The sequence below is a fragment of the Eucyclogobius newberryi genome, unplaced genomic scaffold (assembly GCF_026437365.1).
Source record: "Eucyclogobius newberryi isolate DKJ021-1_F unplaced genomic scaffold, fEucNew1.0.hap1 SCAF_8, whole genome shotgun sequence".
In the NCBI taxonomy this organism is placed as follows: Eukaryota; Metazoa; Chordata; class Actinopteri; order Gobiiformes; family Gobiidae; genus Eucyclogobius; species Eucyclogobius newberryi.
This window is the reverse complement of record NW_027316500.1, coordinates 12,356,388-12,382,020: the sequence shown is the minus strand read 5'-3', so window position 1 is coordinate 12,382,020 and position 25,633 is coordinate 12,356,388. Positions and strand designations below refer to the sequence as shown.

Genomic DNA, 25,633 nt, shown 5'->3' with positions numbered 1-25,633 from the left:
CCAACGAGTCCATGGAGCAAGGACAGACCCGGAGTGTGTCTCAGGAGCACATGTAAGTCACCTGTACATGCAAGCGTCAGTCGCGGGACAGAATGTCTTCTCTTTTGCCAAATAGTGAACAATGGAGTCTTTGTCGGTGTAGAAAATATGAATGGTTCTGGAGTGTCTTAATGTTTTGCTGACACATGTTTTTGTTTATCTATTGCAGTGCGAACTGACAGAATATAGGTAGTTTCTGCAGCTATGCAATTTTATTTATTTATTATTTCACATGCATTAGTAATAAAGCCATAGAAAGCTTTCTTTAAAACAGCTGGTTTGTTAATTTAGAAATAAATTATTCACCCTTGCTACATGCTTTGTTTTCTTTTATTTATGTTTCGCAGCTCTGTGATGAACATCTCAGAAATGACAAAGAATTCCCTGATTTAGATGGATTGGACAATTGGTTCCCCTCTTTAACACAAAACGATTTCTTACATGATTAGGACAAGATTTGCGTTCTGGCTTCCCAAGTCTTAATATGGAGCGCCGTAGTGGCAACAGAGGAGCATTGTTGTGCCCCTTTGTGATGTAAATATGGAGGAGCCGATTCGAACACGTGTCTAAGCTCAAGCTACAACTGGATGTTTTTCTACTTTATTGAGGTTTAATATACTTCAAACATTACGGTGGTCTGCGTAATACCAGTGAGACCCAGATTTAGGTAATGAGTGCAGGCTGGTGGGGTGATGTGCTGAGGAGGAGGAACCTAGAGTGACAGATGAGAGGAGAAAATGGTCTGCTCTGGTGTTTTATTTATGTTGAATCACAGAGCAAGTGGAGCGGCAGTACTATTTATAGGCCTGTTCCTATATGTGTGCATCATGTATAGAATCTTAGTTGTTATAGTGAAATAAAATTACGATGAATGTAAAATGGTTTCGCCATGAATTACCTGACATTTTCAACGTCATTTGTATTTATTTTCAAGCATTTTGTCATTTTAACAGCAGTGTTGATACTTACATTTTTATCTTATGTCGATACTAAAGAACAGGCTCAATACTCTATACTTTTTTTTGCATAGTAGAATGTAATTTTTAGCACAAATAATAGTGCTTTCTGTGGTCTTATACTAGCTCCGATAAGGCTCAAGATAATTATTTAAACCAATTTTGTCCTGTTTATGTGATTTATTTTATTTTCTGATTTTTGACAACACTAAATGGCCCACACATGTTCTTATATAACTGATAATACTCACCACACAATTAGAATAAATATTTCTAAACATACTGACATGATTACTTTATGCTAGATGCTTACTAGATTCTCATGCTACACCCCTTTTTAAACAGACAACTAAATTATTACTCATATAGTTCTTTTGTCAGTTAAAAGCTAGACATTTGTTTAAGTTTATATCTTGATTTGAAGTCTCCACATGTTGCTCCCCCTCCAGGTTGTGTGGTGTCTGACCCGAAGGGGGTTGTGTCTGGTGTCTCTTTACTCGGGACTGTCTGATCTCATCATTAGTTGGGGCACATTTGTAACCCTCCCTTTGCTCCTTTTGGGTCGGCTGCCGCCCCTTACTTGGCTCTTGCCCTAAAACATGCCATCTGCTTCTCAGATTAGGACACACAAGGTACAGGATTAACATCTCATGCTTTGTCGTCTCTTTGTCGGTGTAGTGTGAGGTTCATGGACAAACCAGGTGCATTGGAGAGTTGATTTACAGTTTTGATGAGAATAACCTGCGTAAAACATCTGGTTCTTTGAGGGAAAATGTGTCATGGTTGGTTTTATAAGGTCTCCTAGAGGTGCAGCTAATCTCAGTGTCATGACATATCCTCAGGGTAAGAAGTCATTGGCTGCAGACAGACTGGCTTTGTCTCTTCACAATGGGATCCCTGCAGCTTTGTTCCAGTTTAGGATTACATCTAACTATATAAAATACTGCAGGGTTTGTTTGAATTGATTTAGCTTGTAGTGATTCTCAGAGTATGTGTTTCCTGGTGATGTAATATTAGGCAAAGATGACAGACGGGCTCATTCAACTATGGAGAAAAAAAAGCACTGGGGTTCCCTCTGCTGGTCATAATTCAAATAGAGGAAGATGTAAACAATGGGTCTTCTAGCTTGTGCTGTGCTGTAGATTTTCATGAATTGACGCAAAATACTTTGCATAATTTGCTGAAGAATGTTACATGTAAGTACAAATATTCTCTTACCTGCTTGCTATTTAAAATGGGCATGCTCAGTTTTTTTTTAATGAAAAAACAAACACTTTGAGCTGTTTTGTGCCGTGTTTAATTAATTCAGTCAAAAAGCTGTGCATCACTGAGCCATTCATTCTTTTAAGATAAAGTGATTACACTAGGAGGTCATCAATCATCTGTGTGCCAAATCCATGTTAAAAATGCAGAATATATTAAGACCTGTGTTCAAAAGACAGAATTTGCATTGACAAAAGTGTATGTTTGTCATATAATCCATCATGGCTAATCTACCTCAGCTTGAAAATGATTTCACACATCTTTGTTGTCCATCCTCTTTCTGCAAACATAAGCAATGTCTTGTTCCTAAACGTTTTGCTATCGGCAGTGAAGCGTTTGACCGTTTCTGCCTCTGTTTCTCCATGCTGCAGCGAGACGTTGTTATTGGCACTTTCCTTCGCTGCTGTTCTCTTTGTTTCTATGTGCCCTGAACACGACCGCTCGCCCACTCAAACACCTCTGTTGTCGTCAGCTCTGTTTTGTCTGCCGCTTCTCCTCCGAGCTGAAAATAGACACTGCACTCAGACTGCAGTTACATTTTACACAAGTGTCTTATTGATGATCCAGCAGACTGTCTGTAATTGTTCTGATGGCGGCATTTGATTATTCTGAGTCTGTGTGGAGTAGTTCTGTGTTTCTAAATATGATACTTATTCTTGACGTATAGAAGAATAGACGTATATAAGAGTAGAGAATGATACCATACCATCTGAAAACTCAAATAAATACAGTAATTACACCTCCTTTGTTTTTCCCAAAATGATTGTTATTTGTTATTTGCCACATTTTGATTATGGTTCAAACTGTACATCGCATTGGACAGCAATTAATTAATCGATTCTCATAGTTGAAAACGTGTCCTATAATAACATATTGTTCAATCATCTGTGAATATGACTGGCAAATGGCTAATCATTTGCTATATTACATTGCGGTGAATGTATGTTTTGTCTGTAGTGTGTGTTGTGTGCTGTAGCGGCAGTTTCTTTTTTTCTTCTTGAGCATATGGTGGGAACAGCCTCTTGTTTCCATGGCAACACGTTGTTTGCAAACCCATTATCTGCTTTGTTTACAAAAAAATAATCTGACCTCAATGGGACTTAATTAGCAATTATAAAACTTATTAAGCAATATGAAACTTAATTTATGATTATTGTGAGGAGAAACATCACGACATAACGAATATTCATAAATGTTGACATAAAGACCAAACAAGCTTCTCTCATTCAAATTGTCTAATAGATCACAATTCCTCTAGACTTTGACCAGCTTTATTAAATAAAAATGTCTAGTTAATAGTGTATAGCGTATATAGTGAACTGACATAACTGATTTCTACTTCTAAATTGGAGATAGAGATAAGAAAAGATTTATCTGTTGTAGATATAATGCAGACAAATAGTGTGAAAATTACACCAAGAAAGAATATTAATCAGTGAATAACATAACTTACTGAAATTAAAAATAATACATTTCATAAGTTCCAACTTTAAAAGATTAATTTATCTGCATATATTGTACATAGATTATTTAGAAATTATATTAAATGATCTTGCTCTGGTATATGGGAGTGCATTATACCAAAATAAAGGATCTTATCTGATAATATCTGATGTCTGTATAGATGGGACTGTCAGTTCTTGTCTGTTGCTGTGAGCACCTGCAGCCGTCTGTGCCGCTGTCTCTCGATGCCTGATCCTGGAGCTTTCAGTGGCAGACTGCTTTATCCTGTGGAGGCTCAATATGTCTCTCATAGATTATGGCTCTCCTTTAGTCATCAGTCTCACACCAGTACGCCCTGAAAACATGAACATTTAAACTATTATATTGTATCAAAATTACAAAACATTTTTATGCTATGGAATAGACTCGATACTCAATGCCAATTTTGATGCACAATTATCATTTCAAAAATGTTTTTTTTTTAAAACACAATAGAATAGACTAGTCTACTGATATTACAATAGATCCATGACTAGAACTGAGCTCAAGAACATTCTAAACTGTTCAAGAAAAGGCAAATGTTGTCACTTTTTTTCATATCAATACTTGTTTAAATGAGTACCGTAACTAGTTTTGTCACTTGTTTAATATGAAAGTGCCACATTATCCATGACAACCATAACATTTCTCGTAATTTTATTTTTTGTTCTCTTAACACTTATATTATTATATATATATATATATATATATATATATATATATATATATATATATATTTTTTTTAACATGGTTACATTCTATTTTAACTCGTTTGATTAAAACAATATGGAGGATTTAATTATTTAGTTTATTATATTACTATTATTATTATTATTATTGTTATTACACTGTGAAAACAGTGTAATACTGCCATAATGTAAGGCCTGTAGCTGCAGCCTGTTTCGAGGAATGGCACCCCTAGTGTTTGGTTGTTTTGTGGCATAAACGCAACACCATGAATATCAGTATCATTAATCATTAGTAATTTTATTGGATCACTTTTAGCGATATTGATGATAAGATGGGATTTCAGTTCCCTTTTCCAGTTTGTACACCCCCTCACCAGCTGCTCAGTCTTTTGCTCCAGCATTTTCAGGTTCAATCAATAATGCTCTGCTCTGCAGATATAAATCTTTACCTGTTCTTCTGTATTGTGCCTCTGTGTACTTTCAAAGTTGCTTGTATTGAAAATTTTCATTACAGTAACTATGAAGCCCCTATGCCAGTTAATTAGGGATGTTAGGATTATTCAGGTCAAAATATAGTTGTAAGAACTAAAAAATAACAATTGTGAGAATCATAGCACAGCAACACTGAATCATTTTGATTCAATCTATGCTCTAAACAAACAAAAAAACTATATGTAAAGTACTTTTTTATCTGGCTGTGTATGTTACAATATCATTACATTTTCATTCAGAAAGCTAGACAGAAGTTTAGTCATGTGCCAACAATCATGAATAATTGTAAAATAATCTTCTAACAATAATCATCACACTAAAATTTTACATTGTGACAGCCTTACAATCAAGATTTGGGGTTTATTTTGTGCACTTTGCCTGTATCGAAGGAGAAAAAGATGTGAGTGTCTTTAAAGACTGCATTAAGAATTATATATGTAAATACAACCATTGCTTGCCTCATGAGAGCTGGTCTGATTGGTGGGCTGTCGTCTGCGTTTTCTTCTTTGTGGATACAGCAGTGTGATCAGAGCGAGAGAGAGAGGGAGGGGAGGTAAAAGGCTGAAGCAGTACGGGAGAGTGTAACAGAAGCAGAGAGGTGGCTCCAAATACAGGGCTTGGACATCTACAATCTAGCTGTTGTTTAATTTAAATTTATTTATCTGGAAGAAAATTAGACGAATGGACTCTTGCTGCAAAAACGATTACAAGACGGCTCTTAAGGAATTGAACATTTTTGATTTGATTGCTTACTGAGGAACCTGGAGACAGCAGTGAGATTGGAGCGTCATCGGCAGTCAGTGTACGTCTACCTTTTGTGTCGACCAATAGCAGCGTAGTGCGGAAGAGCTGCATCCTGGTTCCAGCATGGCAGTGAGTGCGTGGCAGGCTCTGTCTCCTCTGCAGTGGGCCCGATGGGGATGGGACTCACTGGTGGGAGGGGCGACCACTCCAGATGGGTACAGCCCGGGATCGGAGCCCTCTCTGGGGATCCTCCGCCGGATCTCATGGGGCTCCAGCTGTGACAGTGTGATCGGGCCAGTCCGGCAGAGGTGAGGGAGTGGCAGTGATGTATTTGCAGGAATGGAGATTCAGGAGTGTAAAGTCTGACATGGTGGTGTCTGGCCTTAAAATGAAATCAAAAAGTGAACATTTGAATAGCCCTGTTGTCATGCAAAGTCATGTTTTTAAATTAGGTGTCAAACCCTTTTGTGTTCATCTCATCAGCTGACACATGATGGATTTGAGAAGGGACAAGCGATTCCCCAGTGTAGAGCTGCATTTAGTGAACATATTGACCCTGTTGTCATAATTAGTGTAAGTGTAAGTGATTAATTTTTGCGTGGGACAAAGTAATCCACCACAAGAACTTGCAAGATCAAAATGCCAAAAGATGATTGTCTCTTTGGAGAAGGATATTCTCAAATGCTATGTTTTTTTTTTTGTGTGTGCAAGTGCAGCTCAGAATAAGAATTTGCCAGGAAACATTGAATACGTTCACAGACTGTAATGCATGAGAAATAGGTTATACAAAAAATTAATACAGAGAAAAATCTTATAAAATGTATATCTCATCTCAACTGTAACAATTGTATATTTGCTAACTTTAGTTTCAGGACCCGATATTAATGGCTAACTACCCACAGCATTAGTGTTTATAAAGTACTTAATAAAGATATTAGTTAGTTTGTTATTTTCTGTATGACTGTATTCTTTTTTAAATTAATTAATTAATTAATTTATTTATTATGGACATAGCATACCATTGGACGAACCAGATGCAATGTTTTAAGTGTTATAGCAAAATATGCTAATTTTCAACACCTGTCCATAGGAGGCTTTTAGAATTAAAACAGTACAAAATTTACAAACTATATACAGTACATTTCATTTTATACATCACCATGTGCACAGTTCTGTCCTGATTTCAGCCACAGTTTCAAACACCGAATAAAGGTGCTCATGTCAGTCTGCAGTTTTAAATGTGTGGGGGGTATTTAACAATTATCTGGCCGCTCTTATCGGAGGTTGTTATTTTCTTTCATAACTTTTATCACAATATGCATGAATAAGTGCTTAATAAACACTACCTAACACATGAATAACCACTAACTAACATACTGATTATCACTTAGGTCGGCACTTAGAGGTCCTAACACTTTAGTCTAAACTAAAGTGTTGCGGAATATTTTTGTAATTAATTGAATATTTTATGTTTATCAAAGAGATGCACACCTACGGCGGTCTTAAATGAATGGCGGTAAATTAATGGCTTAAAAACAGACATTTGGACAGTGTGCACTTATTTGGCCTCTTATTAAATATTCATATTATGCTGTTTCTCTTTGCTGAGTGTTCTCTTTGGTAATCCGCAGTGCTATTGCTGTTGTGTTATAAGTTTAAGGGCTCATCTGGGCTGCTATGACCTAAAGGCTTGTGGACGATATTGTCAATAAAAGCCAGTGTTGTTCATCAGAAATCCCCCCTCTGGAAGTCCTTTATTGCGGTCCATACCATAGTGGCTTTATTAAAACATGCCTAGAGCGAGTCACACAGGACATATCAGCACTTCATTGGATCATTAATTTTTATTTTTATGTCATTTTTTACAGGAGCTCGGACTCAGATGGAGCCTTTGAGACCCCTGAGTCGACCACTCCAGTGAAGGCTTTGTCTCTTTTAGAAACTCCAAATCAGCAACCAGCAGCTGACGAACAAGGTATTAATATATAATACACTATACATCACTTTATATAGTGCAGTATTAAAAAGTTAAATTATTTATTTTACTGTTGCTTTTCCAGAAAAAAAACATTTAAACTATTTTTTCATTTACAGGTCCACAGTAAAATATTAAAACATAACAACTAATATCTGCTAACTACTAACATCAAGAACTGAAGATATTTCCAAAGAGATTCAAAATACCTTTTAGAGCTGTGAGATTGACCACGAAGTAGACATTATATACATTTTAAAAATGATGAGGAAGGGAATTATTAAATTCCATCAATACTACATCACCAAAGTCTTTTGTCACTGGTTGCTACAACTTTAAACAAGTAAAATGTCATAGTCCTGGATGATTGTGGTTTATGGAAGAGTTCAAAGCACCTTCTGGTGGATTGATGCAGTAATTACCAAAGCTGGTTTTAAATGAAAATGTACTTATTAATAATTACCACTTCAAAGAAGCTAACCAAGCTATATATATTTTATGTTTTTCAGTACAAGACTCTTCTATCAATAACTCTGTTTCTGACTTGCCTACCTTTGATGAAGACAGACCCATTGCAGCCAGTGGGTCCTATAACATTGACCTGTTTGCTGTTGATTCAAATCCCACATTGACCCGCTCCCTCAGTCTCCAGGGAGGCGAACTAGATCATTCAGACGCACAGTTCGGATCAACAGGCTTCCGACCGCATTCCGAATCTTTCGGAAGTGGGAGCGCGCCAGGAACTCTCCATCGACCCAAAAAAGTCAAAGGTGGTTCACTGAAAAAGAAGCCTGTGTTAAGACAGAACTCCAATCCAGAAAGTGCAAAACCAGTGTCATCCAGCAGCACCCCTGAAATCTTAAAAAGAGCAAAACCTCGAACGTCCAGTCCCTTACAACCTCAAGACGAAGCAGAGGTCGGGTCTGCGAGTCCAAGTCCTGGCGGGACACTCAGACGGGCCAGGAAGAACCGTGTGGTGACTCCGCCCCCTCTCGTTGAAGAGACAAACACCAGCGCAAACGACAATCCAGTCTCAACTTTACCCCTGTGTCAAGAGGAGCCACAAGTCTCTACAAGTCCAAACCCAAAAGAAGAATTGCCCATCCCGCCCAGCGCCTCCTATAAATGGGATCCAAACAATATTGACAGAATCAACCCCTTTGAAACAGGAGGTAGTAAAATTGCCAATTCCCCTGTACTTGGGCGTAAAGATATTTGTAGTACTGAACCTATTCCTCCAGAAAGCCCCCCTGTCCCAGCTTCAGTGCCCCTTGCCTCCAGTGACCCAGCTCCATCTAAAGAGCCTGTTTGTAACCCGGAGGAGCAGCCGATCTTGCCAAACCGCCAAGGAGTAAGGCTGGAGTTTGATTACTCTGAGGAGAGGGGTGAGGCGGCGCAGCAGGCGACCCCACCGCCCAAAAAACTGGGCAAAAAGCCTGGTGCCAAGATGCCTCTACGGAGACCCAAACTAGGACTGAAAAAAGCCCCTCCGGCACAGCCCGAGGAGCTGGACAACAACCCTTCAACCAATGGGAACGACGAAGAAATCCCTGTTCCCCAAGTTTCCTATAACTTTGAAGACAAGTGGGACGATCCTAATTTCAATCCATTTACTTCTAAAAAAGGCATTGGCAGCTCCCCCAAATTATCTCGACCCACTCACAGTTTTGACCCCAATAACTTCGATGACTCCATAGACCCTTTCAAATCGTCAAATAAAATGAACAGCTCCCCTCCAAAAGCGTCTGCCTCATTCGAACTGCCTGCTAATGACAATGATGTTGAGAACGATAATGACCACGTCGGGGAACTGGAAGATCAAAACCAGAACAAACCCGCAAAGAAGAAGAAAACTCCAATTAAATCGTAAGTGTCTCAATGTGCATGGATGAAATGTTGCAGTCTCATCTTTGCTTTGGGGATTTCAGAATGGTGAAGTTATAAGGGCAAATTTGTTTTTCCCGTTGTATGTGCATTGTCACTTGTGTTTGTGTACTCTCAAAGTCACAGGAAGTCCAATGGTGTGTCCTCACTTTGTTGTGTGTTGTAAGTACAGGGAATATTTAGCCAATAACGTATATATACTCACATACTATGATAATGTATTATTATTTCATTAGCTTTTGTCATCTTTTTAACCAGACGTGTTTTGCCATTCAGTCATCGTCTCTTATTGTATGAAACAGATCGTTCGTAAAGCATGTTGTGTACGGAGACATCTAGTGGCTAGTTGTTCAAATGGCTCCAAAAGTTCTTGTAAAATATATTGCTATAATCTGTTTTTAAACGCACATAAATCCACCTATCCGTTTATTCTCAATCCAGGAGAATTAAACGGGCCAAAATAAGGGAAAACACTTTGGCAAAACAAGACTAAAAACTAAACAGATTTCTTTCCATAAATGATTTGATCATTTATTGTTATGTTAATTAATTCATGTTCATTGACTAATTATGGCTACCTAACCAGCTACATTAAATAAACATCTTAATGTAACTGTGTATATGGATGAATATTTTTATACAAACAAAACTGGTGTAGACATCAGACATAACCTCATTTTTCTGTTATTCTCTGCAGTAACACTTTCAGAGTCAAGAGGTCGCCAAAGAAATCTCCACTGTCAGAACTTGCTCAGGTACAAACCATCAAACATACTTTTATATATCTACTTTACATCCCACTCGTTCGTGTTCCTAATTACTGTTATTCTCTTGCAGCAGGACTCACCCACAGAGGACCCCGCCTCGAATCACCAACAGGACGACCACGCCACAGACGAGGAGAAGCTGGCCTCCTCCACCGTGCAAAAGTGGAGCGCCCTCCAGAGCGTGGAGGCAGGTTTAAACTCAGAGCAGCAGGACTTCCCTCAGCCCAGCGACCTCACGTCTTTTGTGAACGAGAGCAATCTTCCCCGTGAGACGACAGGTCAGGCTCGTCTTCATTTGAACTGGTTTCAGATATTGGCATACCATTTTAAACTGCTACTTGCCCGCCTGCTCAATTTTTAAGCGTTAATACTTAAAAATTGAGCAGGAGGGCAGGAACACATTCCTCAAATAATCAATGCACAGACTCCAAAACATGCCATGAGCTGAGAGAAGAGGTTTTATTACTCAGACAGAGCAGGAATGACACAGGACATGTGTAAATTTAGTGTTTTTTGATGAAAACACCCTTTCATCTGTAAATATTCTTGTCCAGGACGTCCTCAAACAACTTTAGTTTGGCTTTATCTGGGTAAAATTGAGTAAAAAGCACATAATCATGGGCTTTCTGCATTCTAAACAACTACCAGTAATAGATTAATCAAAATCATTATTGCAGCCCTACTATCCATCTATTTATCGATTTATTTATCCAGCCATATCCAAATTAAAACTAAACCCATGTCTGAAGTGGATTAGGATGAAGCTCTTTAGAGAATAGAGCATGCGTAGACTTCAAAGCAAACCACAAGCCATTGAAACTGGCAGACTCTATTATAAACGGCACTGCTGCATATCCAGTCATGCAGCAGTGCCATTGATTTAGTTTCACCAGTAGTATCTGCCTGCTGTCCCATTTCCCCACTGCCCTCTGACCTCAATGGCCACCTCTCAATGTGGGCGGTCTATTCTATTGGATCATAGATGAAACACGGAGAGAAACTCCATTTTGTTCTGGATCTAGTGGCTGTGGCCTTAAAACATTGCTGTGTGATTTGAATGTACAATAAATGACAGAAAAATGTATGTTTCTCTATCAGGTGCTGACTATGAGATTGAATACATGGAGAAGATTGGCACGTCTTCACCTGTGAGTGTCATGTCTTTTTTGACTTTTATTGTATGTCATTCATAGACTTAATCATTGTTATATTATTTGTGTGTTTAAGCCTCTGTCTGTGAAGAAGCCATCTTTGTACCTGAAGTTGGACTCGGTGTCTGAGAACTTAAACAACACCACGCACGGGTCTGAACCCAACTCACCTTGCACTGGGTAAGTCTGCAGTCTATAGAGATCAGGACCACACATAGATAAGAATAATAGGGATGGGTCGATGAAGAATTTTTGAGGCAATACCAATATCCAATATTTGGCTGGCTAAAGTAAAGTTCACTTATTAACTTTTCACTTATAAATAAATAATGACAAATGACTAAAATAACTACCGGTAAATTGCATTTATCTGGAATATTAAATGATTTGTTGCATATTTGTGTAAACATATGGCCATATTTTTTTTTAATTGCTCGAATTTCAAACATTTGGACCTGTGATTTCACACTTAATCCCATCGGATTATCCATGGGTTTCAGAGTGATTAACACCACTGCCATAGCGATTAACAATTCAAAACTAAATATCTTTTGAATGGTCAAAAGTCCTCAAAACATAGACTCTCTCACTTACTGCAGCGTGAGACTTTTTGGATTGTGAACTTAAAAGCCACTGATTTTCCAGGCTTACATGACGACATTGACTTTTCTCCTTTTCTCTAACCCTGATTAATACAAACTTTAATATTGTGATGAGGATACCCACTTGGAGGGGACACGCCCATCCGAACGACTGCGTTAAACTGTACACTGTATATTTACTTTTTTATATCATTGTATTCTCTGTGTGATTTTCAAGTTAGTGCACTTTACATTAGCTATTTTCTTAATTATTTGTAATACTCTGTGTAAATGTTTTTTTCATATTGGGAAATGTAAGAGGTGGAGCCACAGGACCCTCCCTACGCTCCCTACACACCTGTCAGCCTGATTGCACGCTGAGGAAGGCCACGCTTTAGGCCGAAACGCGTTGGTGCGAATTTTAACCTAAAAGCCATGTTTGAATAAAGGCTTTTTCATTATTTTCTCTAAACAGAGTGCCTTGGATCTTTTGTCTGTGGAAATTTTCTACTCATATTTTTTTTCTGCCACAATTCATACCCACATAGACAACTTTCTCTTTTTGCAACAAATCACCCCTCTCCAATTGAGCACCTGTTTTAATTTGACCTTTTTCTAGACTTTTTCAGTACCCACGCAGCGCTCCTCATTTATATTTTTTTCCTCAAAACATTTGTTGCCTTATGATGACACAATACCAATGTCTGTTATTAAGCAGATAGTGAAGTTGCTCTGGGTGGTTGACATGTAATGATAAAGTGATAAATACTACTCATAAATACTTTCCATTCACACAAGGCTCCTAGATTATTCAGCACGACTCACTACGTGACTTGGCCCTCATTGTGTGTTGCTGGAGTCTTTTTCTGTCCGTCTCTGCAGGAGTTTTGAGGAGATGGAGGCGCAGATCACAGCGAGCATGAAGACCCCCATCCTCAGCGTTCGGCCCGGCCCCGAAGGCTCTGCTGGAGACAAGGGCCGCAAGAGAGAGTGTGAGGCGCTCACCCGAACCCAGAGCACGGAGAGAGAGGAACTGGTGAGAGAGAAAATGTGACTATGTGAAGCTAAATTGTCCTTTCAGAAGTCATTCATCTGTGTGCTACCATTTTTTTATTCAGACAAGTGTGTTTTATGTTGAAACATTTTCTCCACGTCATTATATGTTTAGTCACTAGGGGGAGACAGAGCACCACAGATGAATTTGTGTTGGGAATGATTTGGCTCAGGGATGTAAAGGCCACCAATGATCCCCTGATAGCTTTGTCACTAACAAGTAAAGACTGGGTGGAATGGGTGGCTAATTTGTTACAATTTACAGTTATAGAGGTTATGCAGATGACATTACAACATTCAGAATTATAGCAGTGAGTGGCAAAATTGCTTGAGAGGCTCCTCTAAACACAAATAAAATGTGAAAGAGCTGCTACTGTCTAACAACACCTATAAAAGTCTACAACTCTGCTAAATATAGTTTAGTTTATTCCTAATATCAAAAAGAATATTTAAACTACTTAATGCCACTCACATAATAATCCTAAAGCTGGATAATCCCAAAACATTGCAAAAACTTGAGCTATAATCACTAAATAACAGAATGAAAGTGTCATAAAAATAGCCATAAAAGTGAAATGTTTCTCTCTCTATGTTCAAATCTTATCAAAAAACAAAGAAAAGTCCCCCAAAGTGTATATAAAATGCCCCAAATATATAGCTTTTTCTCTCATACATTGAATGATATTATGTCAAAATAGTAATTATCTAAATATCATTACAGGTCCACCCTAATTGCTCCACAGACAAAAAAAAAGCAAAGAAACACATTTTTTCAGTTTTGCTACTCATAAATCTGCCACTCAGTTGGAATGTCAGGAGCATTTTTGAATGTCAGTGCATAACCTCTAGTATCTAATTTAACTCTCTCGCTGCATTACCCATGATTCATCCATAGCGATTGTAGATTTGACGTAGGTTCCCAAGCTTAGACTGTATATGACTAAGCCCCCAAAGCTGCCACTGAAACACTCGGAGCTCGCTTTGCTTTACTGACCCCCCCCCCCCCCCCCCCCCCGGTGCCCGCAGCACGTGGGCCCTGCTCCTGCCCTGGCCATGCCCTTGTTAGACCAGCTGTCCGAGTGTGGTGACCCCCTGCAGTACCTGGAGCCCGACCTGGCAGAGACCAACCCCACAGCATTCGCCCAAAAACTACAGGTGTGTTTAGACCACAACATGTCCGCCATATCAAACCTTACGGCCTTTTCTCTGTCGGGACATTTGTGTGTCTTTTTATGTCTGTGTTTTTGTGCACCTTTTCCCATTGTTCACCTCTGTTGTCTTCATCCTGCCTTATGTGATTTACAGTGTTCCCTCGTCAGTGTATTGGCACCCTCATGAAATGTTTGTATGTTGAACATGTAGGCAACTTTCTGATTTCAAGACTCGACTAAGTTCTGCAGTTCTTCATCAGTGATTTGTGGGGAGCATTGAACAAGATATACACAAGTTCTGTTTAATGCTGAATGTTTGTCCCAAAACATATGAAATTAAAAACAAATTATGTACGTTTTGCTCAAATTTGACAACAAACTGTGAAATATTCAATTCACTTACTTTATAAGGGTACTTTATTGTAATGAGTAAAGTGTACTCATGTACTTCTGATTCTGAATGGTGCCAATACTAGTGGGGGGCACTGTATGCGTTTCTTTCCACTTACTTGAATTTAATTACAGTACAGTTACAGTACTTGTGTGTACTGAAGTGTCTACTGTGTATCTCTCTCCTTTGCTCTTCTATCCTCGGGCCGCACACGCTCCCCTTATCCCCTCCCCTCTCCCCTTTCCCCCTGGCTCCCCCGTGTGCGCTGCCCAGGAGGAGCTGGTGCTTGCTGCCCTGAGGATAGAGGCTCTGCAGGTAGCCAAAAACATCTCTCAGTGCCCCTCCCTCTCCACTGTAACCCCCCAGGTACTGCGCTGAGTCAGCCTGCACCTGCTCCTGCTGTGTGTAGTGTGGACATGCCTTACTAAAACCTCTCCAGGACAAAGAATGAATGAGGGTGCTGTTTGAAAGCAGGCGTGGTGGTGTGCATGAGCCTCCTCTTTTTACCCCCAAACCATGGTCTTACCGACATGGCGGCTGCAGCCCTGCATCCACAAACTTCAATACCTAACCTGGCTTCAGCGCGTCCAACTTGCGCACCTCTACTAGCTTTTTTCGGGCTGAATTCCCCCCGTCCAAGAGCGAGTCCATTGCCTAATGTACTTGATGCATGTTGCCTGTTCATGATGAGACTTAGATGAGCATGAATGTATCTGGAAGCGTCATGCTGAAACCGGTACATTTGCTAAAATCATGTATTTCTTGGTTTATATATAATTTATTGCTTTACTTCTTTGCCTACCATGCTTGTTTTGGGATTGGGGCCTCTATCAAGCCTTATCCAACCTACATGTAGAGGTTTTCATTGTTTAATTAATGGCATAGAGAGTGTGATGAAAACAAATGCATTGGACACTTACTTGATGCACAGGTGATGAGTTGCAGTGGAGTGAACATCCAAGTGGACTCAGGTCCACTTAGCGCCTTGCAGACACGTAGTTCATTTCTTATTCTATTTCTCAAACATTTCACAGTCCTGCCCCAAGAAACCCAGCACTCGTCGATGGAATATCAATGGGTCTCCTCTTATAAAAGTAAGATAAGTTTAACCCTGCGACCCGCCATAACCCAACTACTGAACTCCTAATGTTTAACTACACCAATCAGGCATAACAATATGACCACTGCAATAATTTTAATAAGATAAGTGGTCATATATTACGCCTGAATGTTTGTATAAAAGTAAAGAATAGTGTACCTGTTTACCTAACATTTGTAACAACAATAATTACCTTTGAAAACTTTAGATGTGTAAATCCCCTTCGTACTTTCAGATATTGTAGTTGACCCTTGAACTTTAAGACCAGTAATAGCAGTAGTTTAGTTTAGATAGTCTGTAGAGCGTTGTGTTTGTGCCTGTCGTGGTAAGTTTAAGTAAGTAACTACCAAACCATTTGTTGCTTTTGTACATTGTGCCTACTGTAAAAACATTATAGACAATTTGGTGGGATTGGTTCTGGGGACCTTTTTAAAATAATGAAGGAGAAGAACTAGAGTTTTTGTTCAAACCTCTGTAAATTGGAGTGTTGAAAGTCAATTGCGCCCTCTTGTCCGTGACATTATTCTCACCTAACCTTTCCTGCTACACTGGAATAATTGCTGAATTCAGACGAAACTCTGTTCTCGCTCTGTATTTTACGTTGTCCCCAGCGAGATTCTGCCATTTCTTTAAATCCTTATGTAATCCGGCTGTACGAGGGCAAACTAAATCTTTGTTAGAGTTAAGACTTTATAAAATCCCCAAAATAGTATTAAGTCTGGTGTTCCTTTCAATATGAGATACAAGGAAATCCCTTACAGCAAATAAATGTTAAGGGCTGCAACTAACTAAACGATTATTTCTATTGTACATTGAGCCATTTTAAACAAGCTAGCAACCAAAGATGGGTTTAGATTTGTAAATATGGTGACTTGAAGGCTTCTAGATAGAGAATATGTAAGAAAAAGTGTGTTATTGCTAAAAATCAGCAATAACACATACTATACAACATACTATACCATTTAGTTGATTAATCGTTGCAGCCCTAATGTTAATCGTTGTTTAATTTAAGCAATATATCAAAATTTCTCATGTATGATTTTGTATTTGGGGCAGAATTGGTTCACATCTCTAGTCAAACAGGTAAGACTTGTTCATTGCGAGTAAGACTTGAACGCACCGCTAACATCTACTTCCTTCACGGCTCGGTCCTCGCTCTAACTTTCCCATAACGCGATGTCGTTTTGTCTGCATCTGGCCCGCGTTTCCCTTTGCGCGGAACCTAATCTCATTCAAGCTTTTGGGGAAACATGCAGGTTACCATGACGCTCAGCTGGAGGCCGCATCAGCCAATCACGGAGCTCATACTGTGCGCCGTTGTGAAGACTGAACCATCCAATCATGTGCCAAGTCTTCTGGAGCATCACTACTCCTGCTAATTTACACATGGCTTATTTATCTCATCTGGTTTACCGCGCTTTGTTGCAGGATGGGTGTGTGTTTGTACATCTAGAGCCCGGGACGTCCCGCTTATGTCTTCAGTCTATGTAACTAGCAATGTTTCCTTTCCTCTCTGTCCTTCCCTTTGGTTTGTGGGTGCAGCGAAAGGAAACGGCTCCAAATGACAGCGCAGTGTCCAAGAATTCCCTGTACACCCGGACCAGCAGCAGCTACATGGAGGGAGAGAGCCCCCATCTCCCCAGCGACATGGACCACTCGCTGGGAATCGCACGGGAGGAGGTACACCCTTTATTATAAGCCAAGATCTAAAAATACTGCATTCCTCTGGCTTTACTACAAACCGTTTTCTCGTTTTTGTAGATCGTATCAAAAGAGAAGGAGGTTCTGGAGTGGCAGAAGAAGTATGAAGAGAGCCGAATGGAAGTGGGGGAGATGAGGTAAAGTTTGAATTCAGGCTACATTACTGTGGTGGTGGTGGTGGTGGTAGTAGTAGAAGCAGAAGTAGTAGCGTTAGTAATATAAGTAGCTGCAAAAATGCAAAATCAATCAAATCCGCCCACTCAGTTATATTTAGAGCGGTTCATGCATTTTCTTAATTGGTGATACATGTAGATTTAGCAGCGTTGTTCAGTCTTTGTGTCCCCGTGTGTGCAGCTCTCTGTTGTGATGACGTTTACGATGATGTTTGATAAAGGGACGGACGGAAATCAGCGTTTTAAATCAATATTTGATTTAAAATGTCCCGACATATAAAAGTACCGGTACTGATCCACGAGTTTTTGGAGATAGCAGACAAAAGCGTAATGTATTTTCTTTAAGCAGCTGGAGCTATAATACATTTTAACTTCTCTTTAACTTCTCCAAGAAAAAGACTAAAATAAGACTGATGGTGGTAGGAGTGTGTATTACTTCAAACATTGGGAGCCTGTAGTCACCATTTATACTGGTGTATTCCTCTTAATTGTAGAGTTAATCTAGTTAATCTAGGCTACATTTCTCTCTGTTCTGGTTTATGGTGATATTATATAGATGGCTTCTACGGTAACAGTATTAAAACCTCTGAACTCAGTTTATCATTCATCATTTAAGGTTCATTAGAGAAGAATGATACAAAACTCACCAATCAATTATATTCTTCACTCAATTATATTCTAAAGTAGAATTGCAATCATTGGATGGAAGAAGAGAACAGCACTGCCTTTTGTTTGTGTATAAGGCTCTAGTTGGTAATTATTTAACAGGTTTGCTGAACATCACGTCAGATATTCATCAATCAAGATCTCAGGACATTCTTATTTTACCTTCTCACCAAATCAATACTGAGATTGGGTGTGTTTTAGGTATTTGTTACTTTTATAGATTTTTTTTGGGATGTTTTATTTGCATTTTATTGGAAGTTCTTGTGTTTGTGTTTAATTTTGTATTTGACAGTGTACCAACGATACATTGTGGTTTCCCCTGTGTAAAAAAAAATATTTTGAAAAACAGTCATCCAATTAGTTTAAGGATTATTTTACTGTGGCGAAGGCAAGGTTGCAATAACAAACAAACTGTATTGAGCCACAAGGGAAGTTATGTAGATAAAGTGCTTAAAAAATACAATAAAGAACATAAAAAAGCAAAGAGTATTTTAAAATATGAATAATAATAAACATAAACAAATAAGATGCAAATAGTGCCGTACACACAAAGTAAATGTAAATAAATCATCTTTAATATCAAACAGATGGGGTAAGAATAACACAGTGTAATAGACTTCCATTAGGGGCAGTTACTAAAAATAAATGATTTGAGCCTTTTTTTTACTCGGCGTGTGGAGGGCGGGAGTCCATCTGACCACAAAGCAGTTATTGTGGATAAAACAGGACTTAGTTCATTTGACTGATTCGATTGTGGATAAGGAGGGGCTAAGAGGCTAATAGAGGAGGCATGGCTAATCAATCCTCTTACCTCTGCTAACCTGATTTACAAAGAAAATGCTCCCTCTCTACTGCCTCCTGCTGCTGGAGAGCAATTGGATAGTTCTATATATATATATATAACAACATTTGATTTGAGATGAGCAAAGTTCTAAAAAAAAAAGAATCTTAAAAAGTAAAGTAAAAGTAAAGTCAACCCATGGATACCAGTCACGAATGATCAATAACAATTTAGCTGTTTTTTTTTTTTTTAAAGAAACCTTTTTTTATACAGAGACAAGGACCAAGGTTTTAGTAAGGTTATAGTATTTCTTTTCTTCTTGGGCAGGACAGTGTAGCGTGAAATGGAGTTGGCAGAGGGTAGGACTTTCAGTAAATAGTCAAAGCCCAAATCAAAGTTGAAACACCACAGCCGGCTACACATGGAGCTTGGCATAAGTGCAATCCACTCGGCACCTACTTTTTTCCCCTTTTTGCTACAATTTGGCTTTTTGTGCACATATTTTTGCTTTGTTCATTACTCTTTTTCATAACTTTCTTCAGACATTTGAGTGCTATATATAACCGTTATTGATATAGGGAAATAATTGAATCTTATCTCTTTTCTTTTCAGGCGAATCGTTGCTGAGTACGAGAAGACAATCGCACAGATGATTGGTGAGTCACTTATAAAGAGTGTTGTTTTAATGCACAACACACATTTTATTTTAAGCCATTTACCCTCAACACTTGCCACCTCTTGTTGCGGCACCAATTAATTTGCACAGTACAGAAAAAAGGAGGAACATGTTATCATCCGCCTTAATCCATCATCACCGACTGAGGCGAGATGTTACGTTACCCGTCCCCGGCGACGCGCTCTGTGTTTGCTGTTTTGTGATGCTTTTTGCTCTGACTTGACCTGAATCACGATGCCTTCCGAGAGGGAGAAATGCCGCGCCTTTTTGCTCACTGTGCCACCGGTTCTTTGGGACTCATTAAAAAACTCTGCAGGCTCACGCGCTCTGCTTTTTTCCCCCTCCTTCTGCCGCTGCTGCGTACAACTTTATTCATTATTTTTTTCAACACCTGTGGACATTTCCCAAGATTCAGCTTGCTGCCGCCTAAATTCTGCTCCGTCCTCGAAAGGATCTTGTTTTGTGCTGAGCTTGTGGTCACGTGTCTTGCCCTCACAGCTTGACTTTTAACACACTCCCTTCTTTTCTGTTCTGCCGCCATCTTTGCCCCCTTTCTGCCACACAGGCATGCCAGGTGAGTAAGCGTCGCCCTTCACCTGTCTGTGCCATCATGTGTCCATCTGAGCGTCACAGGCCTCTACCTGCATCTCACCTGTGACCACTGCCTCTCCGTGTGCTCCCGATCCTCTTTAATGCATAATATAGTAAACTGTTTAATTATTCCTCCAGTGATAATAAGGACTTTTAAATGATTAATTGTTGGTTTTCATGTGTTTTTTGGGTTTATAATTCTCTACAATGTCAATATTAAGATGAATAAACCTTTTATTTTACATATACTGTACAACAAAGACAATAAACAGGAACAGCAACAATAACAACAATAACAATAAACCTTTTAAGTTGAAGATAAATGTCTGGGTAAACAAAAAGGACAATCCAAAAAAGGCCTTCTACATTCTAACATTACAGTTACTATGATTGCAACTGTAGCTTACTCAGAAATCAAAATGAAAGGAAAAATTTAAAAAAAGAATAAACAAATTCAGATTTCCATGCACAATGCACATTTATTTGTAGATAATATGTATTTAGAAGCCTTCAGTAACTATTTCAACCTTTATTTGGTTAAGAATCTAGTGTCTAAAGAATCTAATGTTTGATAGAAATAATAATTTGACTAGTCGACTACTTATAATACATAACTTTTAGTGTATACAGTAGCTCAGAGCAGCTTAGAGCACATGTCCACCAACCTGAAGGTCTGAGGTTCAATTCCAGCAACAAACCACTTACAGCAACAGTTACAGTTCAATACAACATGTCTCTTAACAGTATTTTGAATCTTCCCATTGTTTAGTACTTTATTTTGCATGTTTCATTGATAAAGTCATGAATGTAATCACAATGTAACTAACCCTCACATCTGGTGCATTTGGTTTAAGTGGATGTAACTGTTTTGTTGTCAGTGGAGGTCCGTTTTCCCCTCTACACCTCCGCTACTTATAAATCATTTACAAAAAACACTGATTTAACACCATGACTATGTGTTTCTTTATCAGAGGACGACCAGAAGGAGAAGTCTCTGTCCCACCACACCATCCAGCAGCTCATCCTGGAGAAAGACCAAGCGCTCGCAGACCTCAACTCGGTGGAAAAATCACTGGCCGATCTTTTCAGGCGTTACGAGAAAATGAAAGATGTGCTGGAGGGTTTCCGCAAGGTGACGCACAGAGACACAGTCAAATCACCCACAATACAACACACATTTACTGCCATTGTATATTTTCCTCGTTAACTCCATGCCCAGTAATTAACCTTACGCTTGTCATTGTGCTCACAGAATGAAGATGTTTTGAAGAAGTGCGCGCAAGAGTATTTGACCAGGGTGCGGAAAGAGGAGCAGCGCTACCAAGCCCTAAAGATCCACGCGGAGGAGAAACTAGACAAGTGAGTCAATACACCGCTCATTATATCAAGTTCATATAGCTTTCCCCCAAAGGAAGCACGGAACTATATCTGCTCTCACCACAATGAAGTAAGTTTGGAAGAAGGCCAATGTAATTAACAGTTTCTATAGATTTCTTTGACGTAGTGGGGCTGTTTTAATTTAATGTTCTTATGAAGTGCGCTATTTGTACACAAGCTTTGCAAATAGGAGTATTTTGGAGGCTATGAAGAGGTGACTTTGCATTTGTGTTGTTTTCAGGGCGAACTCGGAGATAGCACAAGTGCGAGTCAAGTCCAAACAGGAGCTGGCGGCGTATCAGGCCAGTCTGCGCAAGGAGCAGATGAAGGTGGACTCGCTGGAGCGGACCCTCGAGCAGAAGGTCAGGGAATTACTATTGATGCAATATCATTGTTTACTAAACTTGTTCCAGAGTGTTGAATGATAAAAGTCTGTGTTATGAAGTAAGGCAGCAACAAAAATATCAAAAGAAATGTATAAGTTTAAGGCTGCCGCAAATAAATTGTCTGTTTGCTGTAACCCGAGTCAACATTTTTCAAGTGGGTCGGACGGTAGGCAAATTCTTATTTTTTCTTTACGTTGAAGGCAAAAAAAAAAAAGATCAAAGTTTTGTCATTTTTTGAGTCTGAGTGACCACCAGGGGTCAGGCTTCAACACTCAATGACGGAAAACGTCATGTATCAACCCGATCGGGAGACTAAATTTCACAATTTTATGATATTTCAATTGACCTTTTGTCCGCCGCTATCCTTTATTTTGGTAGCTAAGGCGAGCGGGGGGAACATGCGGGGGACACGGGCGCCGCCATGTTTGTTGTGATGACGCTGCTGGGCGTGTTTCAATCCCAGAATGCATTTGCGTAAGTCAAATTTCACACCCTGACAGAGGGTGACATTACTATGGACATGTCGGCTACTTTCATAGCGGGTCGGTCGGGTTACGGCAAACAGACATATTATTTTGCTAGAATATCAATATACTTTGAGTAAATAACAATACAAAATGGATTTAAAATACAATCGATGTAGAATTAAACTATTATGACAGCTAATTGATAAAAGGCTGGAGAAGTTGAAGCGCCCACGTTACATTCATTATGTCTTGATGTGAAGTTCAGTGCTTGGTTTGTGCATATCACAGCTCCTGATTTTCGAGATATTTATCTTTCCCCGAGGTTCGGATTCAGCCGGCAATCTAATTTTGGTTTGTTTAACTTCTGAAGTTTATGTAAACCTCTACCAGGCGGCAAAGCCGTCAAGATTTTTATATGGATAAAAACTAAAAATGCACAGGATTAGACGTACACCTGTCACAACTCTCAGTTGTGTAGTATTTGAAACTTAATTTCTTTGTAACAAATAACTGTATTTTTACATTAACATTACCTGAATGATTGAGAATATTTGTTTTAACAAAATTTACACAAAGCACATTAACGCTAACCATTACATTTTAATTTGATAATACAATTTAGCTCCAGTTACGATAATACTAATAGTACATAGTGCAGTAGACACACAAAGACGCTTTACAGCACAAGAATCAATGTAAAAAGACAACAAAGGTGTAAGACTCGAACATTTTAAACAAGCCATGATTTAAAAGACAAAATGTATAGACAGAGTGAAACACCTGTATGTACAGTAGAGCTGGGCAATTAATTGAATTTGATCAAATAGAGATCCAAACATTTCTAATTGTCAATTATTAGTTTGGGTCATTTTAGAAGAGGTTCACAGTCAATCCTCTTTCAGTCAAAGCACGTGGTTCAGAGAGGTTGTTAAATTAATATAGAACTCAATTTTTATTTGTGTCATAACTTTAATTGGTGTGTTACAGAACAAAGAGATCGAAGAGTTGACGAAGATCTGTGACGAGCTGATCGCCAAAATGGGGAAGAGTTAGCCTCTCCTCGATGTCCAGCTGAGAGGAATCCTGGAGAAACCTGGATCAAAAAGTCCCCTCAGTTAAAAACATGAACTAAAGCTTTATTTTGGGGTCTTGTGTTCATAAATGTACAGAAATCCAATGGACTGGCTTCCTCTTTATCACTCTGTACATGTTGATGTGACTGTGCATATTGTACTGTACTGGGGTCTGGTTTAAAGTTTCAGAAATGTACCATACAACTTTGGATCGATGTTTATGTGAGTGAATTGTTGAATGACTGAGTTAAATTATATATAATAATGATGCCATGACGGCCACTGAGGGAGAAGACTGTTTTACCCGCTCTTGTTGTTGTTTCCTCTGAAAACAAGACAAAGACAGAAGAGTTACAGAGACTTACCTTGTTAATACACCACTATAAAATATATCTGTAGCTTCTTGCATGTAAAAACAGTAATAATTATGTCTGTAAATATACTTCCGGAAAGTCCTAAAAGATGCATTTTGATAGTAATTTGCCTTCATGTAACCTTGTAGATATTTGTCATAGCTATGATATTGTGTAACTTTATTTTTGGGGGATTTATTTTGATATGATGATATATACATGAGATGTGTCCAGGAGTAATTTAATTTGGATGGATGTCTTTGTACTGCATTGGTCGTTGTGTCACACTGACTCAAAACATTGGCTTAAAACGTGCAATAAAAGATGTCAATACAATAATACTGTGGGATGACCTTTTACATTTTTTATAATATGCTAATAATTCCAGTTTTACTCAATAATTCCTAAGGGAAACCAAATATGTTTTCTTAAAGTTGTGTAGTGTTTGAAACTGAAATTCTTTGTGACAAATGACTACATTTTTGCATTAACTTTGCCTGAATGATTGAATACAATATACTTTATTGCCCACAGATAGAAATTTGCCTTTGGTTTCACCAGAACAATTAAAAACATACAAGATCCACATGTTACACTTGGCTCAACATTTCATAATGCAACGTATAAAAGATGATTTGTTACATTAAACAACGTAATAACAGAAAATACACATTGTTACTGACGATTCATAGTTTGCTGCTGTGACTGCTCTTGGTATGAAGCAGTTCTTAATTATATTTTTGTTTGCTGATATAACTCTATACCTCCTTCCAGAAGGTAAAAGATTAAAATGGCTGTGCAAAGGATGGGAAGAGGAGAATAAGCTCTTGGAGCATCGTGTTCTTGATGCGCTGCAGTTTGTTCTTCCTCTGCACGCTCATGTTTCCATAGCACATCAGCATTTTAAAAGTTCAGATGCTCTTACATGAGGCTTTTGTAAACAGCTTCAAGGATAACTTGACTGATTCCAAAATGTTTCAATTTCTTAACAAATATAGCCTTTGTGACCATTTTTAAAAGATAGAATTTGTGTTCTCTTCAAAAGTAAGTTTGCTGTCCAAGTATGTGCCAACATATTTAAAAATATTGCCAACATATTTAAACGTAAAAATCATATTTGAGCGTATCCAAGTTGTTTTAACAGGACTAACCCATTACATTTAAATTTGAAAATACAATTCTATCTATTGAGCAAATGAAACACCTGTATGTAAGGCTGTGCAATTAATCAAATTTTTGTTGAATCGAGATCCAAACATATCTAGTCATCAATGATGAGTTCACCTTTGAACAGTTAATTATACAATGATAAAAACTACATTGCGACTATGATCCTGCATTTATTTTTGTGCTACATTATAATACGATCACATAATTTCAATTTGTACATTTATATCATAAAAAATATACAGTATTGTTGGTAAAGTCACAAAAAAAAACAAGACTTCTTTTGAATTGTTAATAACAACAGTTTAATTTTTTATCACTCTGAAAGCCATGGATACAGGAAGTTTAGGGCTGTTCTTCAAAATTGTGGCATGGGCTCAAAACCTAGTCCAGATAACAACACTTTTTCTTTTTCGTCTTTAAACATATAAAACGGAGCAAAAAAACAGAACCCGACCAGAGAGACAAAAGGGGAAAAAACATCTTAAGAAAATGAAGGCACAAA

General features: G+C 38.6%; 1 protein-coding gene across 11 annotated transcripts in view; it reads left to right on the top strand.

Moving 5' to 3' along the window:
• Nucleotides 1-24,300, top strand: part of tacc2 (transforming, acidic coiled-coil containing protein 2) — a 52,894-nt gene extending 28,594 nt beyond the window's left edge. The window contains exons 8-26 of one of the 11 annotated variants that reach the window (XM_072437414.1): nucleotides 7,534-7,640; nucleotides 8,150-9,506; nucleotides 9,645-9,686; nucleotides 10,222-10,279; nucleotides 10,362-10,569; nucleotides 11,390-11,439; nucleotides 11,519-11,622; nucleotides 12,906-13,059; nucleotides 14,103-14,231; nucleotides 14,892-14,984; nucleotides 15,653-15,712; nucleotides 16,774-16,800; nucleotides 17,260-17,397; nucleotides 17,479-17,555; nucleotides 19,651-19,694; nucleotides 21,277-21,437; nucleotides 21,558-21,664; nucleotides 21,924-22,044; nucleotides 23,523-24,300. In XM_072437414.1, the coding sequence (XP_072293515.1) occupies nucleotides 7,534-7,640; nucleotides 8,150-9,506; nucleotides 9,645-9,686; nucleotides 10,222-10,279; nucleotides 10,362-10,569; nucleotides 11,390-11,439; nucleotides 11,519-11,622; nucleotides 12,906-13,059; nucleotides 14,103-14,231; nucleotides 14,892-14,984; nucleotides 15,653-15,712; nucleotides 16,774-16,800; nucleotides 17,260-17,397; nucleotides 17,479-17,555; nucleotides 19,651-19,694; nucleotides 21,277-21,437; nucleotides 21,558-21,664; nucleotides 21,924-22,044; nucleotides 23,523-23,588 (3,103 nt within the window). In that variant the 3' untranslated portion in view covers nucleotides 23,589-24,300. The remainder of the gene's footprint in view (nucleotides 1-7,533; nucleotides 7,641-8,149; nucleotides 9,507-9,644; nucleotides 9,687-10,221; nucleotides 10,280-10,361; nucleotides 10,570-11,389; nucleotides 11,440-11,518; nucleotides 11,623-12,905; nucleotides 13,060-14,102; nucleotides 14,232-14,891; nucleotides 14,985-15,652; nucleotides 15,713-16,773; nucleotides 16,801-17,259; nucleotides 17,398-17,478; nucleotides 17,556-19,650; nucleotides 19,695-21,276; nucleotides 21,438-21,557; nucleotides 21,665-21,923; nucleotides 22,045-23,522) is intronic. The other 10 variants (XM_072437415.1, XM_072437417.1, XM_072437419.1 and 7 more) reach the window with 10 other exon arrangements.
• The last annotated feature ends 1,333 nt before the right edge of the window (nucleotides 24,301-25,633 follow it).